The 19,336-nt window shown below is 42.7% G+C and overlaps 1 protein-coding gene and 1 long non-coding RNA gene across 3 annotated transcripts in view; one reads left to right on the forward strand and one right to left on the reverse strand.

The window, feature by feature from the left end:
- Positions 1-17,552, forward strand: part of LOC109521374 (uncharacterized) — a 19,882-nt gene extending 2,330 nt beyond the window's left edge. Inside the window, exons 2-3 of the long non-coding RNA XR_002169342.1 lie at positions 4,858-4,861; positions 17,474-17,552. This is a non-coding gene — a long non-coding RNA (uncharacterized LOC109521374). The remainder of the gene's footprint in view (positions 1-4,857; positions 4,862-17,473) is intronic.
- Positions 1-18,449, reverse strand: part of dpp6b (dipeptidyl-peptidase 6b) — an 82,758-nt gene extending 64,309 nt beyond the window's left edge. The window contains exon 1 of one of the 2 annotated variants that reach the window (XM_019879209.1): positions 18,161-18,449. In XM_019879209.1, coding sequence (XP_019734768.1) covers positions 18,161-18,220 — 60 coding nt within the window. In that variant the 5' untranslated portion in view covers positions 18,221-18,449. Of the gene's footprint in view, positions 1-1,803; positions 2,334-18,160 lie in introns of those variants that run through there. The other variant, XM_019879208.1, reaches the window with a different exon arrangement.
- Between the last annotated feature and the right edge of the window lie 887 nt (positions 18,450-19,336).

The raw sequence follows: 19,336 nt of genomic DNA on the forward strand, positions 1-19,336 counted from the left end.
TTTTTTTTTTTTTAACCAGTGTCTGGTTAAAAATAAATATAATGCAATATAGAAATAAATTAAAACAAACTATTTCATAGAAATAAAACACTTGGGGATTTCTAGCTCATTAAATTGAACTGAGAAAAGAGGGAGCTCCTCCATTGAAAAAGTCTTCTTCCATAATAACATGGGAAGATTTGGATTCAAGTTTTTTGTTTGTTTTTTGTAATGCTGCTTTCATCTCTAATTCGTTGGTTGACTTTAGCATTCCACTCCAGCGAAACTCCATGAAGTGGAATGCCACATTGTCATTTAAAAGATTCATTCCTTTGTGTAAACTCCAGTCTCACAAAAACCTAAGTGGCCGGCGACTTCAACGTGATTATGACGTGAACTGTTCATTGCTTAAAGAGATGCAGCAATTCAATAAATGACACACGTACTGCGGGTAGTTTTTTTTTGTTTGTTTTTATGAGAATAAAAGGATTTTCGAATTTCTATTAGGCTGCATGTCATCATTTATGATTGTAATATCGAGAATGCAGAGGCGGAATTTCCGCCTCCATGCGCAATGGCTGGATCTGTGACTCAGGCCGCAAAGGGGTACAATTAGTTTTCAGTTTGCAGTAATGCATTATGGGAATAGACCAATTATAAGGCGCGCCGATTAGAAGCAGCGTTAGGGCATTTTGATGACAAACAAACAAAAAAAACACTTACAGCCGAGAAGAGATCAATTTATAACCCTGTTAACTTGAGGGAACTGTTTTAGTTCAAGTTGGTAAGAAATGGTGCTAACCCCGAGGAACTTTTGAAATTATGGAAAACTTTATTTCCCGTATAAAACTAAAGGGGGCTACTTATAGATGTTTTAAGTTTGAATTCAACTTTTTAAGACAAGCGGATGACCCTGGGAGAACCCTGAACTTTTTGTTAGAATTTTTAAAACAAAGATGTCTGTTGTTTAAGATAATATGCTTAAAGACTTTTGAACAGTGTTAAGAGTTGGAGTTTGTATTTGTTAATTTATTTTATGCCAATATTTTCCCTTTTACTGAAAATGAGCTTCGGCTCCAAATAATTGGTTATCAGCCTTCTGGACAACTAATAATCAATATCGGTCGATATTTAATGTGTTATGCATGTTACCAATGATTGTTACACACAAGAAGAAGCACAATATCGCAACATCCGCTAGTCCCTGCCAAGACTTTTCATAACACCAAAAATAGTACAAAAATAGGGGTAGATTTTCTCCGAAAGTTGGGACGTAACCCAAATTTCTCGTAAAGAATTATTAAGTCATGTTTCCCTGACAAACAAGAACTGACAATCACATCACAAATATGGACATTTGACAGTCTTGGGAGAAAACGCACACAAGCATCGAGGAGAATAATCAGACTCCTCACAGAACTAGACCAGACGCCAGATTCAAACCCAGGATCTTTGGCTGTGAGTCAGACGTGCTCACACCTAAAAATTAGCACATATGCTAACATTATCTTAACCTGTGGGGGTGGTGGGGGGTCAGTTTATACGCTCACATCTTTTCCATAAAAAAGGTTTCCATTAAGCACACACACATTTGTTCCATTGTTGCATCGCACCGATGGGGGAAAAATGAGCCCCCAGTATCCCAAAACTCTCAGCATGCATCTCTGCAAACATGTGACCACCGATAAGCCAAAACACACGTTACGACACTGTCACTCAAAAAGTGGTGGAAAAAAAAATGAAAAGTTGCACGAACGACAGCCTTGTATCGCAAGTCTGGAGTAACCTCACGCACACACACTTTAAAAGCAAATCAAATCTTACATCCTCATCGTCCCGCGTGCATTTCCTGCGGTACTGGACGTGCAGCCTTGCATCCAGCGGGGGCTGCGGGGTCCTGCTCTCCTCGTCCGCCGCCTGGGCACCGAGCAGGCGGCTGGCCTCGGGTGGCTGCGGGAAGGAATTGGCGGTGTTGATCTTGCCGGAGAATCGCTGGTACAACGAAGCCATGGCAGGAGGTGGTGGGGGCGCAGACACTTGGTTCTTGAGTTCGGATCTGTCAGCGTGAAAAACGCGTGACTCCTGCAGCCCGGCGGCGCTGGATGTGCGTAATATTGCCACGGCTGTTCTCTTCAGATTTGTCGGAGGGGCTTCGCGTCCCTCCTCTGTATGCAAACCACGTTGGTTGTCTCCCCTCCTCTCCCGCCGCGTCCGCGATGTCACCGGCGGCGGCTGATGATGGGGCAAAGCAAGAGACGGGGGGCGCCCGCTTTGCCGTCACAATAAACGATTTCGTCGTTGCACAACGCGCGTGCTCATAATAATGAGGGGTCCGCGACGATGTCGTCCTCGCGCATGGAGCCAGCGAAGGACGCACGGGGTGGGGGGGGGGGGGGGCTGCACACGCACGCTGCCAACACGCACGCTGCCACAAACACACGCGCGCGCTACATGCGAAGTGGTCTGCAATGAAGCAACAGCCGCGCAGAGTTTCTCTTTACGCACAGACGTTATCCTCAAATCACCTTCGTTGAAAAGATTCCGCCGACTGACTGTATTTTTGTTCAATGAGCGTGTATTGTTTCGGAGGTGAAATTGTCGACTAACTCTTCGGTGCTGCGGTCCCAGAACGGAGCTTGAGTGCCTCTCTGTGGCAGTTTGATTTAGGACACGCTTGAATGTACAACGTCAATCAAATGTTAGCAAAGCGACGTATTTTCAATGATAACAAGTGCTGAATTCAAATTGACACCGTCGCGACGCGATTGGCAAGGTGCTTCTTGTGATTGCACTGAATCATATTGAAACGTGTTTTCACTGTTTCTAATCCAATGTATCCAACTTTGTTACTGGAAGGAATAACAATAGCACCCCCCCCCCCCATACACACACACACACACACACCCCTTGTTGTTTTGTGTATGTATGGGGCATTTGCATACAGTGGAAGTGCAGTCCAGATGTTATTGTGACTAAAATGCCGGCTGTGCACTAAACAGCGGCCACCTCATCATCACAAACATACAATTGCGGACAGTTGCTTGGAACAAGGTGCTCAGCCTAAACCTTGGACCGCATTCTACTTCAACAATTCTAAAGGCAAAGGCGTTATAAAAGGCATTAAAAAAAAGACTGACAAACGAATATCAGCCCAACGGGATATTAACCCTTTCATGCACCCTGTAAACTGATAACATGATAAGCCTTCCACCGTCGTAATCGCTGTCCCTGAAACATCACCTCCCCCTTTTCTTGAAGTAAACTGCGGAAAAACATGTTTTCTTTCAAGTTAGAGTACATATTCTTCAGTTTCCAAAGATATGGATCTTATGGATATCGATTTCAATTTCTCCTTGTTCTTCCCTCCTCCCATGTTCGCAGATCTTCGTTTGTAAGACTGCTAGAAAGCGTGAGAAATGCATTGTCGGCACTAACTGGATCTCACGTTGATGGAGCCGATGGCCTCCTCCCTGAACATCTGCACTTTCCCATCTTGCGTCTCACGGCTGAGGGCATTTGGAGTCAACGAGTGAATGTATCTCACACACTCCATTGCAGATGATTTTACGGCTCGCAGAACAGTTCCGATCCCAACAAGGATTATGACTTCAAATCTGTCGTTCTACCAAGCACATGTTCAGGCTATCTCTATGTATTTGGGGGGAAAATGGGTCATCTTCACGGAAGGACAATTTCAAAGCTGGGAGCGTACTATAATGTGTCTCGGGAGCATGTTGGATCCCGCTGTTCAAAATTTCCCCATTTAGTATGATAAGGCTCTTTTTAAAATTGACAAAGTGTAGTCAAGGTGCCTGCCTGCATCAGAAGGAATGAAAAGTGGATTTATTTATTTTTTATAGTTTGGTCAACCACTGTCGCATTAAAAAAATTAAAATGGAACTGGTTTAGTATACATGATGAGTTGAGTTGAGAGAGTCTACCTCCTTTAAAACATGACTGCAGCGTCTTAAGTGCTCTGTGCAAGCTTAGGGTGGATTCGAGAGGCAGAGACAAGGCGGCCTTGGCAAGTGGAAAGTTACAGTCATAAGGAATTGTCACACAAGCTTCAAAAATGAGAGGAAAAGCTGGTGTTCTTTGTTGCAGTTTCTTCACAAACAGCCATGGGGGTGTAAAAAAAACCATTTGTTGTGAATTCATTAAATATATGAAAGAAGTTCAGAGTTCTGCATTTTTCTTAAGCGGTCCAATGATAAATGAGAACAGCTCAGTACAGTGGTCCTCGGTTTACGATTGCCCCGACATACGACTCACCATGAACTAGCTAGCCGCTAAAGTATTTTTTAGACAAACATGTCCTATAATTGTGACTTTTGTTCTGTGCCAGCGTAGCATCACAAACTTCGTATTATGACGTGCCTCAACTCAGTCAAGGAGCCCATGTAATTCATAGCTGGACTTGCATCGCCCCGATTCATCTGTCACAAGTAATACTGATTGAAAAAGTTTGAACATTCTTTCCAAAGCAGGACATTTCATTTCCTTGTGTAATGGATTCCAGCAGATGAATTTAGGAGACGGGATTATTCTCCCACAAAAGGTTCATGCGGGTCCCTGTCATCATTTGTTGCTCCACTTCATAAATGCTTTTGTGGGTCGGCACGCTCTCGGGAAATACTGTAGATCCGGTCCTCCAGATATCCATCGAAGCTTCCCAGACAGAGGATGGTGCAGCCGTTCAACTTGTACAGTCGCCATTATCAACTGCCTCGCTGCTTTAACGACTCTCACTGGACCCGTACTATAGCTGTCTGGCTGGAAAATAATGAACTATAGGACCTTGGCTTACAGTCTGATTTTTTTTTTTTCCCCTTTACAAAGTCAAAGACTTTGGGCTGACCGGTGCAAGTCTGGTGTGAGGCATGTCGTAACGCTGCACAAAAGGAGGGTTAAATCAGGAGGGAGTAAGAACGTAAGCAAGCCGGCACATTTAAAAGAAAGTCCGTTTGCGCCATTGTGGGTGTGAAGAGAGCCAATTGCATTTGCCGCCAATCAAAGTGGCTCCTTCAAATATGATACACTCATATCGTTCATGGAGACATTTCTGTGGAGAAAAGGAAACGGCGACCGCTGCGTGACCAGAGCATCATCTCTGCTTTTTGCCGGTGTGGCAACAGACAATGTAAGCGGGTTTCCTCACTGACGACTGAATGAGATGCTGGCAACTTAACTACGTACGTGGCCCTCCTCATCATCCCCCAGCGCTGAGGCTCCTGTCGGTGAAAATAGAGCCCATAGTCTGAGATTCATTATAAAACTAAAACAGTTCAGATAATTTGCACAATAAGTTGGTGCTTTAAACCAAATTATTTCAAGAGGAGACAGGAGGAATGACAAACACCCACTCGAGGAACTTTAATGTTTCAAAGTAAAACTTTCTCCGACACGCTGCGGCAACCTGATTTACTTTCATTTTGGCACGACTGCACCCGAGTGGTGAGAAGATTTTGTTTACCGAAGATGCACAGATGTTGTTGTACACTAGAAGCACCAGGGGGAAATCACTTCCCTCGACGATGGATGACACAGAATAATGCCAAAAAGTTCTGTTGGAAAACTTTTAAGCAGCCAGCAAGTAAACTCTCTCTTCAAGTACACCATCATCACATTTCTAGCCAATTTCTTTCAAATAACGCATCGTTACTGCGCAGCTAGGAAAAATCCGGTCAAGTGACGCCACACTAAAAGCAAACATTAATATCATGCAGCAGAGATAACAAGCACATAAGCGTGTTTGTTTGCAAATGCTTTAAGTCAGGGGTGTCAAACTCATTTTTGTCGTGGGCCACCTTTTAGTTCCCATTTCCGTTTCAGGGCCATTATGATTGAAACCACATAAAAACAGTCAATGACGATTTATTCAACTACTGTTTAAGTTACTGTCATGAGGTTTGATCACAAGAAAATGCTTACAATATGTCTCTAATTTATTAAATAGGAGAAGCTTAAATTTTGGTAGAGATTTTAGCAAGCATCGTGGAAGTTGACATGTTTGATTTGCTTTCGCGGGCCACACATAAAATGATGTGGCGGGCCAGATCTCGCCCCCGGGCCTTGAGTTTGACACTTGTGCTTTCGTTGTTCCCATCAGCTTGCTTTTACACACACCAAGTGACACAAATTAATTGGGTGGATCAGTCAATCAAACGTTTAGAGAAAGTGCAGTCAAATCTCATTTCCTCCTAACATCACCCAGCTCGATAAGAAAATGGATTGAATTTAGTTATGGCCGTAATTACATATTCAACCATTTGCTGTGTGACATTGGTTGAGCACTAATGATCTCCCTGGATGGGATGCTAAGTCAACCGCATCAACATGGTTCCTTATTGATGGCTTATCATCCTGTTACCTCTACCTCATTGTGTGAGTGTGTGTGTGTGTGTGTTTTGTGTGCGCGCGTACGCTTGTGAATGTATCCGCCACTGCCTGGACTGAAGGCGTTCTAAATCATCTTTGAGCTGCCATCGAGCGGACAGTCATATAAAGGACTGAAGGTAGTTTACTCCCCTTCTCTGATGAAGATAATCATAAATTGCATGGCTGACACGACAGCGAGTGGAAAGTTAACTTCATGATGAGTGATTCTCCCCCGAGGTTCCACAACCCACAGGTCGAGGTGTGCAAATTAATAGATGAACAAAATCATCGGCCGCTATTTTAATCAGAGTTAATCGTTTAGGGCCACCGATTAACTTCAAATTTTGAATAACTATTCCCTGATTTGTGGAGTGCTTCAGGAGACTACACTGATTATCCTTTGTTTCATCGAAATAAAACTCTTCCAAACATTTTGTTTTGCGTTGGGAAACAATGACCAAACCGGTATCTGAATCCGTTTCAAAAAGCTTCGTGAGCAAGAATTCATTAAACATGAATGTTTTTTTTAATACACTTGAGCCCATATCTCACTGAGCGGCGAATGTTTGCAAATGATTTTCTCGTCAGGGTTTGTTAAAGGTTGCAAAGATGTTCGCAAACGGTTTGAAATGATCGCAAACATTTTTTCTTGTCATAAAGACATAAACATGTTCAAAATTTGACACAAAAAAAAAAAAAATTGGCCCGGGCTCCATAGTGGCCCAAATGTCAAACCCTGTCGCTATATGTGACCTGCTTCATTTTGTAACGCTCATTTAAAACAAATTTTAATCTGATAAGTAAAAAAGGCCAAAAATAAGGCCATTAGAAGTTTTATCTTACAATTTTTGTACACTTAAAAAATATATACCTTTCTTTATGTCAAGGGCTACAATAACAGGTTTAAAAAAAAAATGTCAGCCTGAATGTATTCATAATTCAACAGAAAACACACAAGATGCTAAATGCCAACTCCTTGCAGTCCATCACAATCCAAAAACAGAGCATGCCACGTCAATAATACAACTGGTGACATCACACAACAACTCAAAGCTTTTTTCCGTTTTTCCGCCAAAGAAGTCGTAAATTGGAGTCTAGTGGACTAGCGGGCGACATTAAGGCAAAAGTGATTATGTGCAGCAAATGAGACACAAGCTTGAAGTCATTCATTGAAGGTGCTAGAAAGGCAACGTAATGGGAAAATATTGGTCCGCAAAACATAATCGGTGGCCAGCACTCCCTTCCTTCCTTCCTGCCTGTTTGCCATCATGCACAGCCAGCAGACATCCAGCCCACAACATAACCCCCCCACCAGCACCACTATTCCCCCACCCCAAAATCCATGCACTGCATTCTAAAGTGGGTCTTACCCATCTGGAGCCGGCGCTGGTGTCTATCTTCGGCTGGGTGGCGATGAACACGGACATGGTCCGTAACACTTGAGCGTTGAGAACTTGTGTCTTAGACGCTGACTTTCACTTCTTCCACACCTCCAGTGAGGGAGGAGGTGACCTGGAGGACCCAAAGGGGCAGGCGCCTCCCTCTGTCTTCGCTGGGTAAATCTATCACAGCGAGAGTGCGAACGGAACCTCTGCAAGAGCACGAGGGGGCGTTCTAGAAAAGATCCAGCAGTGTGGGGGGTCTCTCTCCTTGCTAAAGGTGCTTCTGACGCCTCTCCTTTTCCTTGCGCTTGATCCCACCCTGCCTTGTACCCTCCCCCCTAGCCTTGCTCATGCTCTCTCATGAAGACTTTTTTTCAGTTGGATAGTAACTAAATTATAGAACACATGGAGATCTATAGTCCAAATACGGAGCTCCAAACATGACATAGCAAACCCACAAACACAATAACACAAAACTAATTTGTGCACACACTGTAACTATTATGTACGCATGAGGAACTACTTTGTGGGCACGAGCAACTATTGTGTGCGCACAGACTATTACATCGTGTGCACAAAATAGAACGTGCGCACAAAAGTGCTTGTCCGTGCGCATGAAGTACCGTATTTTCCGCACTTGGGATTATAAGGTGCGCCTTCAATGAATGGCCAATTTTAAAACTGTTATCATTTATAGGGCGCACCGCATTATAAGGCGCATAGAATAGAAGCCACAATAGTGGCTGTGGTTGCGTTATGCATCCACTAGATAGAGCTATGCTCAAGGGAATACAATACAATACAGCTTTATATAGAGCCTTCACAACCACTGCACCTGTTATAAAGCCATGAAAACTGGTCACAAACACAGACATGAAACATAGAACTACAAATGGCATTACAAAACAATAAAGGAAATACAAAAGTTATGAAGACAAGGGGCTAAATATCATGAGAAGCCTGGCATTGCAAGGAATCATTATCACCGAGAGACATTTGAATAGACCCATTGAGAGCCAGCTTGCTTTATCGACGGAGGTATGACTTGGATGCCAGGATCGATTCATTTGTTCAGCAACTGCAAGAATCCGGGAAGGATCATGGTGACTGGCGGATGTATACAAAATGTAAACATCACATTTGTATCAGAAAAGAAGATGTCAGAATCCCCCTCGCTCTATTGGACCCCGTCAGTTCCCAAGTTTGCCGGACCAGATGGCAAAGAAGAAGGCAACATTTTGCCGATGGACCATACGTCATCGATTCATATGACAAACTTAAGCCATATGCGATATGCATTACCGGCCTCATTGACGGGTTCCCACATCATGTCGCTTGGCTGCGAGCGGCTGTCACCAAAAGTGACCCCAAAGTTATCAGGGGGATACTTTCTGGAAGCACTGGAACCCTGTGGCAGCTTCCCCAGACTAATACGAACTGACATGGGTACAGACAGCGTCGCGGTGAGAGACGTTGAACTTTATTTAAGGAGAAATGACGTTGATGACCAAGCTCCAGAAAGAAGTTATACTCTAGGGGCAAGTACTGCAAACCAGAGAATTGAGAGCTGGTGGGGAGTGATGAGAAAAGAAGGAATCGAACCCTGGATCACTCTTCTCGGAGAACTGAAGGATGAAGGATTCATCAATGGGGATTTTGTTCACAAAGCTCTGTCCCAGTTGTGTTTCATGCCAATCATTCAGGTAAGTAGCCGACACAGCTTTAGACCAGGGCTCACCAAACTTTTGGAAACTGAGATCTACTTCCTGGGTATTGATTAATGGGAAGGGCTATCACTTTGGTACACAGTTCTGAACCAATGAATTTGCTCAATTTGCCCTTAATGTCATTGATAACAAATGATATGCATCTATGTGAACTGGAGACAGGATTCGTGGCAATGATTTCTCACCAAAATTAGGATACAGATGAATATCAATACATAAATGTTATTTTTCGCTTTCAAACTCCGGCCAAAACATTTCATCTTCCAAGTGCGAATTATTGAAGTGATCGTTTTGTGTCTTTGCGTTTCACTACAAGCAAGCAGAGCAATCGGCTTGTGTCATTCTCGCACTGTCGTCATCCAAAATCTGGAGTTTGTGAAGTACGAGTAGATGTGTCAAAATCTGCTAAAACACACGATAAAAGACACCCAATGTCATTTGTGAGTCATTTTGTGGGGGTATTTTTACTGCTGTCATCAAATTTTAAGTCCACAACTACAAAATAACAGCCAATGTTTGCTCCATTGTGAGGGCTCTTTTAGTCATTCCGTGCCGCCAAAGGTAAAATAAAGTTCATCTTTGCATGTGCGCCACGGGAGATAAGGTTCGATCACAAAGAGTAATTGCTCTCTACAGCAACTGAAGAGCGGAATAATAGCATCCTTCGAGTTCAAACCAGACCTAGTGCTTCTAGCCACAGCCAGTACAATTAACAAGCTGATTTTGTGCCATGACATTTCCCCATGGTGCCTTGAACAAACCCCGCTGACGCTACATTTTTGTCACATTTACCACCCTGACATATAGTAAGTCGCCCTCAGTGTAACGAGTACAAAAGGCCACTATTGCCATGTATGCTGTTGCAGCCTGATGAGAAATTAATGATGCACAATGAGGCTTGAATTGTGTTCACCACTTATTGTATTTACTTTCCCGTGCACTGATACTCTGCTCTGTCATATTATCATTTCCTCCATTTGTCACTTTCTTGCTGATTTTGGGGAAAAAAAGCTGCTGTCGAGATGAAATATGCAGGAATTAGGTGAATGAACATATTATGAAAACAATTTCTTATTAGCTTGTTGTACAAATAGTTGGGTTTGAAAAAAGCCGCTGTCGAGATGAAGTAATGATATGCAGGAATTAGGTGAATGAACATATTATGGAAACCATTTCTTATTAGCTTGTTGTACAAATAGTTGGGTTTCTGATCAAGCTCAAGAGCCATTTACAATCCACGACACTGCCAGGAAAAGGCACGATCATGCAGAAACATCTAAAACCAGAAAGGTGAGCAACAGCGTATTAAGTATTGTTGGATGTACAGATTCGTATTGGTGTTCTGTTAACATATTTGATTACTCTATAAAGTTGCCAATGCGTTGGCAGTTGGGGGGTATAAGTGTATGTAGTGCTGCCTCCAGATGTGGATATTAGTGGAACAGCCAGGAGACCTCTCATGGGGTGCTGTGCTAAAACTAGAGTGAAGATTGCTGCCCAAATTTGACAGACAAATTTGAATATTTCATGACAAAACAGAACATCAAATAGTTCGCGTCGCAGATGTTATATGAAGTTTTGGATTGAACCAACATCAGTGTTGAGAAAATATTCAACAATCTCAATGAATGGTATAGGACTGGCGTCTGCGGTTTTTGCTAATGCTTAACCCCCCGCCCCCGAAAAAAAAAAGGATGATATTCATTCTTGATGTAATCAATATGCAGACATACAAGAGTGCTTTGGTTTTTATTACAATACTAAAGGAAGTATGAGTAGCTTTTACGATGTTTGTAACTGGAACAGATTATTTCTCTTTACATTACTCAAGGGGGCATGGGACAGAGCCCTGCAGCAGTAACGAAACATTTGCAAATTGATGTCTCCCTAAGAAGGGGTTTGTCATTGCATATAGGTGCCACAAAAGCAGCAAAGCACTTCAAATAGAAAGGCTCAAACAGCATCAACAACACTCATCTGGAAGGCACACGACCATGAAGCCATGGGACATAAACAGCTGTATTTATTAGTTGAATCATTCAACACAAACATGTCCGCCAGAAATGAGCTCCAGTCAGACCCAATTTTGTTTGAAAATGACAGAGAAGCTGACGAGAATCAATTACAACGACATACGGAAGTTACATAGACTTGTCGAGTCATAGACTGATGCCAATTAGCATAAAGTATTTAATGGAGCCGTGTAATAAAATGACACCAGTACTGCCCTACTTTCAAACATAAATAATGCACAAGATAAGAGACCCAGGAAAATATACTTCATTGAACTAAAATAATGAAATGACGAAATACAAAAGAGTAACCATTTCATTTTAGATTTTAAGTCCTGCTCTGTAGACAATCATGCTGAACTAAAAAAGAATCCATGATTTTTAGGGGGAGATCAAAAATCAGAATTGGACAAAATGCAGGAGATTAACAAATACATACACATCGTGAGATGAGTTTTGCCCACGTGTGCATTAGTTCCACTGTAGAAATTCCTTTTTCTGTCCCCCTTGACGCCACTAAAACCTTTATGCGTCCTTCTTGCGGCGCTGAGCTCGTCCTTCAGACCGCAGTGCACCTCCCTGTCGAAATGGCCCAATGGCCCCACAGCATTCTCAACCAGCATACCTCCCCTGAGGAGACCAAAGGGCTGCACTTGGTATGCTCCTCAGCCCGCTGAAGCAGCTCCGCTTTGAGATCAAGGTGGGGCGAGCGTGGCCAATCCACACCAGGATAAACGAGAAAAGGGCTGTGGTAGCAATGCTAAGCGGTGATATGTGCAGTAATGAGATATGGGTCTTTATCTGTTGGTGTGTTGAGCACAGGCCGGGCTCGTTCAGGTAATCTGTCACAGGTGGCAGCTCCAGACGAAAGCTGCAGTACCCGAGGGAGCTCGGCAACACGCCCGCATCCCCATTGCAAGTATGGAGGTGCTCGCCGTTGGCCTGAAGGTACGGAAACACGCTTCTCATCGATACCCTCCGGAGAGGCCAGCCTTCAAGCTTGGCAGTTAGCGCAGACAAATGACCGATCTCCAGTCGTGTGGTGGTCCCTTCCCAGCGGGCTCACCTCGCTTGTCTCCGAATTTCATTTCAGTGAACAATGTGCTATTGTGTGCCACAGCATTATCACTCTAAGTATGGTCATTGGCTAGAATAAACAGATGCTATCAAGCTGTGTATTGTATATAGCGTGTGTGTGTGTGTGTGTGTGTGTGGGAGCATGTGTGCACATATCAGGAAATTGAAAGTCATTTTGCAGGCGCTAATGACAGCGGCGAGCAGCAATACAAACATTTTAAGCAGGCGATTCAATGGCTGGATGGTGAAAAACACACAGTTCACTACATGAATACAGAATGTATTTGAAAGACTTTTCTTCCATCCTCCTTGCTGCATACAAATTGTGTCAGCGAAAGTTTTTCTGTTCACTTTGACTTTTTAGAGACCTCAAAGTGGATGTAATGTGGAAAAGTGCCCTTTTAATAGCAGAAAGAGTTGTACAAATAGTTGGGCCGCTGGAGTGCGTGAATGCATCCATCTATCCATTTTCTAATCCGCGTATCCTCACAAGGGTCGTGGGCATGCTGAAGTCTATCCCAGCTGTCTTGTGGCAATTGGCAGGGTACACACTGAACTGGTTGCCAGCCAATGGCAGGGCAGGAATCAACGAACAACCATTCATGGTCACAATCACATTTAGGACAATTTAGAATGTTCCATTAACCTGCCAGGCATGTTTTTGCAATGTGGGAGGAAACTGGAGTACCCGGAGAAAACCCACACAGGCACGGGGCGAACATGCAAACTCGACACAGGAAGGCCGGAGCCAGAATCGAACCCTGCACCTCTGCACTGTGAGGTGGACGTGCTAACCACTCGGCGTGTCTACCCATCAAGTGTAAATTAGGCGACCTTTTGTTTTCTGCGCATTTCTGAAAATGTGTGTGTGAGAGAGTCCTTCTGAACTTTTCCACATTGGGGCAACACAATTCAGCTAAGCTAATTTGAATCGCAAAGCCAAAATGTAACCAAAGAAAAAAAAACTGTGTTAGCACATTGCAGATTAGCATGCTAACAGCAAGCGCTTCTGTTTACCAACATACTGACATGTCTGGTTAAGTTACCGACTTGGGTCCATTGCCTGGGCTATTTGATCATTATTGTTCCATCAAGGTAAATCAGATCAAAATATTAGGAACACCTCAATTCATCACAGTCCAGTGATGCACATCATAATCAACATCCATCCATTCCTTCCCGGTTTCGAAAGCAAGTGAGCTAAAGCCTGTGCCAGCTGACTTTAGGTTTAGATGGCGTACACCCTGGAGTGGTTGTCAGTCGATTACAACAAATTTAGATGAATAAGCATTCTTAAGGTACCAACTTGGGTCCATTGCCTGGGATATTTGATCATTATTGTTCCATCAAGGTAAATGAGATCAAAATATTAGGAACACCTCAATTCATCACAGTCCAGTGAAGCACATCATAATCAACGTCCATCCATTCCTTCCCGGTTTGTAAAGCAAGTGAGCTAAAACCTGTGCCAGCTGACTTTAGGTTTAGATGGTGTACACCCTGGAGTGGTTCTCAGTCGATTACAACAAATTTAGATGAATAAGCATTTGCATTCACCGTCCCACCTGGACCACTGAGTCTTCAAGGAACCCGTGTTACTCACTGTCTCAGGTGTTGCCAGTTAGAATGTAGGATGCAGGATGAAGAACTACATAATCAATACCCATGTAATTTTGCAGAGGGATGAGCCACTGGCCAACAAATTGAATTTGAGACATTTTGATGGAACTGAGGAGGAAATATAATAAAAAGGTTGTAAAATAGTGATTACCAATCTCTTCATTACATTTCAAGAACATTATTAAAGAATAACAAAATGGTATAAAAGAACCTTTGATTGAAATGCCTCTTGGTGGTTTTCGGCTCGACTTTCTAGGTACAGGCTACAAGGGAATGGGCATAAACTTGAGGCTCCCACAACGAGTCTAGTTTTGAAAAAAAGTGCACATATGTATCATGATAGGGAAAAGGACTTAACTCAGGGGAATCGTTCTGCAGCAGACGCAGCGGCAATAGCTTATAACACTCCAAATATCTTTTTTTGTGTGTCCTCTGACCTTTGATTGAAATGCCTCTTGGTGGTTTTCAGCTCGACTTTCTAGGCACAGGCTACAAGGGAATGCACATAAACTTGAGGCTCCCACAACGAGTCTAGTTTTGAAAAAAAGTGTACATATGTATCATGATAGGGAAAAGGACTTACTCAGGGGAATCGTTCCGCAGCAGAGGCAGCGGCAATAGCTTGTAACACTCCAAATATCTTTTTTTGTGTGTCCTCTGAAACGGACAGGGGCTTTGAGCTCCAATTCCTTATTATTTTATTATGCTGTAGATTTGACTAAACCTGAATATGCCAAGTTTGAAACCTCAGGAGCCCAATAATGTGGTAATGGTGTCACAGATGACTAATCGCTTTGTTTTTAAACCTCCAGCAGAGGGCAAACTAACACAATGCATGAGTGCATCTGAGCAATCTGTCAATAGGCAGGTGTGTCATCAATGGTCCAAGACATTCTCTCCACAGTGGCACATCCAACGTGAATGGGACATACTTTACCATAACATAAGGGAAAGTGCAAAATATCAACATTAAGAGAGAGATTTTATTGAAAATTGATTTTTTGTAGCACTTTTAGGCTACAAAAATGTTTTAAGTTGTTCAAAAAAACCCTAAAACAAACAAATAAATAAACAAAGCATAATTCACACATTTTCCTGTGATTTTGCTAGCAACAAGTGTGGGGTAAAGCCCACCTTTTGCCCGACGTCGGCTGGGATTGTTGCCAGCACATACCACGGAGGATAAAAACGACGGTATAGAAAATGACAGATATTCTTTTTTCAAACGTGTGTATAAACTCAGGGAAACTGTGAGGCATGAACTCGCAGCAATTTGTGGGCAAACGTGCCCTCGGGAGGAAGACGGGCTTGTGATGATTTAACTTCCTCGGCTTCAACAAAGAGAAGAGTTTCATGTGCTGACACATTTTCTTTTCTCCTTTTACTGAACCCAACAATTGACATGTCTGTCTAAGTTGGATTTCTCAAGCAAGTTTCTAGGAAGCGGCAATGTGGGAGTGCTATTGCTCGGCCGTGATGGCATGAAAGAAAAGAATATAGCTTGTGTTTTTCCACTGAGGGCAAGAAATCTGTTCAGTTTATCTCGGCATTACACCATCTAGCAGATGCACCCTTGATCAATAATGACAAAGCTCAAAATGACAGATTTCCATCAATGGTCCAAGACATTCTCTCCACAGTGGCACATCCAACGTGAATGGGACATACTTTACCATAACATAACGGAAAGTGTAAAATATCAACATTAAGAGAGAGAGATTTTATTGAAATTTGACTTTTTGTAGCCTAAAAGTGTTATGCCACTTTTAGGCTACAAAAAGTGTTTTAAGTTGTTAAAAAAACCCTAAAACAAACAAACAAATAAATAAATGAAGCATAATTCACACATTTCCCTGTGATTTGGCTAGCAACAAGTGTGGGGTAAAGCCCATCTTTTGCCCGACGTCGGCTGGGATTGTTGCCAGCACATACCACGGAGGATAAAAACGACGGTATAGAAAATGACAGATATTCTTTTTTCAAACGTGTGTATAAACTCAGGGAAACTGTGAGGCATGAACTCGCAGCAATTTGTGGGCAAACGTGCCCTCGGGAGGAAGACGGGCTTGTGATGATTTAACTTCCTCGGCTTCAACAAAGAGAAGAGTTTCATGTGCTGACACATTTTCTTTTCTCCTTTTACTGAACCCAACAATTGACATGTCTGTCTAAGTTGGATTTCTCAAGCAAGTTTCTAGGAAGCGGCAATGTGGGAGTGCTATTGCTCGGCCGTGATGGCATGAAAGAAAAGAATATAGCTTGTGTTTTTCCACTGAGGGCAAGAAATCTGTTCAGTTTATCTCGGCATTACACCATCTAGCAGATGCACCCTTGATCAATAATGACAAAGCTCTAAATGACAGATTTCTAGCCCATTGCCAAAAAGTGTTCCAGTGTGATGTTAACAACGGCAATACATTTTGAATATTTTTTTTTCTTTAATTGGCATTTGACCTCACCCAGTTTTCCATTTTCAACATGGATATGCAGGTGAGCTACAGGTGAGAAGCAATGTACATCCTGGACCGGCAACATAGAAAAACAACCATTTACACCTGGACAATTTCAACTCAATTGTGGATCACATCATGCTTTCCCTTCAGAGGGCTGACACAGCTGTGAAAATCATCTAAATATATAATCACCTCATGTTATGTAAACACATTTTCCCTTTGCTGATGTATTAATATGCGGTCATCCGTCCATACATTATTGCACTATCCTCATTATAGTCTTGTGTGAGCTGTTGCCTATTCCAGCAGACTTTTGGACACAAGCGGTGTACACCCTGGACTGGTTGCCAGCCAATTGCAGGGCATAGTATATATACAAACAAGTTTTCACACCAGAGGTCAATAAATTGAAGAGGTATGTTTTGGAAATTTGGAAGAGAAAGTATGGAGTACCCAGTAAAAATTCACAGAAGCATGGGGAGAATACGCAAAGGCCACATGGAGTTCGGAGCCTCGGTTGGAACCGTAAGACTCAGATCTGCGCTGCCTATTGTATACATTTTCCAAAAATTGAATTTGACACTTAAAGTCAAGCAAAAAACATCTAAGTATTCAATTCTCAATTTGTGTTAAGAAGTCATATGGGGACCTGGGGGGGTCCAGACAGTCTTGAGCAGAATTTTTTTTCCCCAAACTACACCAAAACTATTTATCAAGAAACAGAGTAGACACATTTTAATTGCTTTAATGGGCAACAACAACAGCAACAAAATTATTTGATGGGTCTTCAATTTGACAAACCTGATTTACATTCCAATGATCCTCACATGCATGTTTTAGGGCAGGAGTGTCAAACCCATTTTCGTCACGGGCCACGTTTTAGTTAGCATTTCCCTTGGAGGGCCATTATGACTGAAATCATATAAAGAAGTCAAGAATAACAGTTTATTCAACTTTTGTTTAAGTTACTGTAATGAGGTGTTTGGCAACAAGAAAATGCTTCCAATGTCTCTCTTATTTATTACATATGAAAATTTGAAATTTTGGTACATATTTTCGCAAGCATCATGGAAGTTGCCATGTTTGATTTGCTTTTGTGGGCCACATAAAATGATGTGGCGGGCCAGATCTGGCCCCCGGGCCTTGACTTTGACATCTTGTTTTAGGGGGTGAAGGAGGAAGCCTGCAGCCGACCCGGATAAAACACATCAAAATACGAGCAGAACAGGCAGCGATATATACAAGAGTGAAACCCAGAATTTTTGACTGCGAGGCAGGCGTCCGAACCACCATCTTATGCTTTCTGTCACAATGTGTGACAGCAACTATCGGGCGAGTACAACAGAGAACTTATATCGTGAAAATGTGAGACAAAGCAGCATTTAGAAGAAGTTAGAGACGGGGAACGGGAGAAATGACAAGGAAACAACGTCTGTTTCCGTGAACACCGAAGGAAAACGTGTCACCGGAGCAACAATACACATCGACGTCACGTCGCACATTCGAGTCAGTAAACATATGAGTGACATTACCTTTTCCCCCTTGATAGACGTCCGGCGGTAGTTGCCCGCACCCGCTGAAGAGGAGTTCATGTTCCCACGGTGTCTGCAAGTGAACAACCGAAGGCAACTTCTCACTGCGCGGAGCGTGCAAGCGCAGTCGGCATGCACTGGAATGGACGAGCTGGCCTCTGTCTTTCTTTCCAAGTGGTTTCAACTGAACGCTGGTAAATGCAGCAATGGGATAAGATGAAAATGCTGCCCACCTGTAGCGCTCGCTTCTTCCGATTGGTAAATCGCAACGTGCTGCAGCTCCTCTCTCTTGCTTTCTCTCTCGCGCGCTGTCTCTTTTTATAACCGCGGATGACTGGCTGCAGAAATTTCATTGAAAAGCTGGGTGGGAAAATAGTGTCTCTTGTCCCTAGGAGCTTAAAAAAACGCATGAAACATGGTGCTATGATGGCACAGGAAATAAAACACGCTGCATACAGTGAAATTTCTCAGCAAGTTGGAAATACGTGTTTATTAATGCAAGTGATAGAGGCTCGTGAAGCGAACCTATATCTTTGCACGTTGCATCCATGTTTTGCAATTTATTATCCCCACCTCCCCCATAAAGCGATGTGCCCCAAGGGGACATTTTAAAACAGCTTCACACCACTCAATGAAAACCGTGATTAACCATCACCAAAATTCATACGCCCAATTCAACCTCTGAAAATATAAAAATGATTGCCCCAATATTTGAGATTTTATGTACGTTAAGTGTTTTCCTCTCCAAAGAAAATTATTAACATTACTTGATGTCTGAAAGCTTTCATCAATAGTCTCCTAATTTCATGTAGACAACTCTATGCCAATTTCAGCCGCTACAAATATTAGAATGATCACCCTAAAATTCTGGATTTTATGTACATGAACGTCTTCCTCTTCATATGCACTCATAGCACCTTAATGCTTTATGATAAAAATGCACAAGGTCCATAAAATCCAAAATATTGTGGAGATTGTTCTATTTTATAATAATTTTAGAGGTTGAAGTGGGCATAAGTAGAGATGTCCACATAAATGATGACTAATCACAGTTTTCTGACATTAAGCTTTTTTTTTTTTTTTTGCCTACACTGACCGGTAGGTTAAACGTTTTAGATTGTCCTGATCCCAAGTCCAGACACACACACAGTGATTAGTGGCCATATTCTTGAAGTC

The sequence above is a fragment of the Hippocampus comes genome, unplaced genomic scaffold, assembly GCF_001891065.2.
Source record: "Hippocampus comes isolate QL1 unplaced genomic scaffold, H_comes_QL1_v1.1 scaffold85, whole genome shotgun sequence".
Classification (NCBI taxonomy): Eukaryota; Metazoa; Chordata; class Actinopteri; order Syngnathiformes; family Syngnathidae; genus Hippocampus; species Hippocampus comes.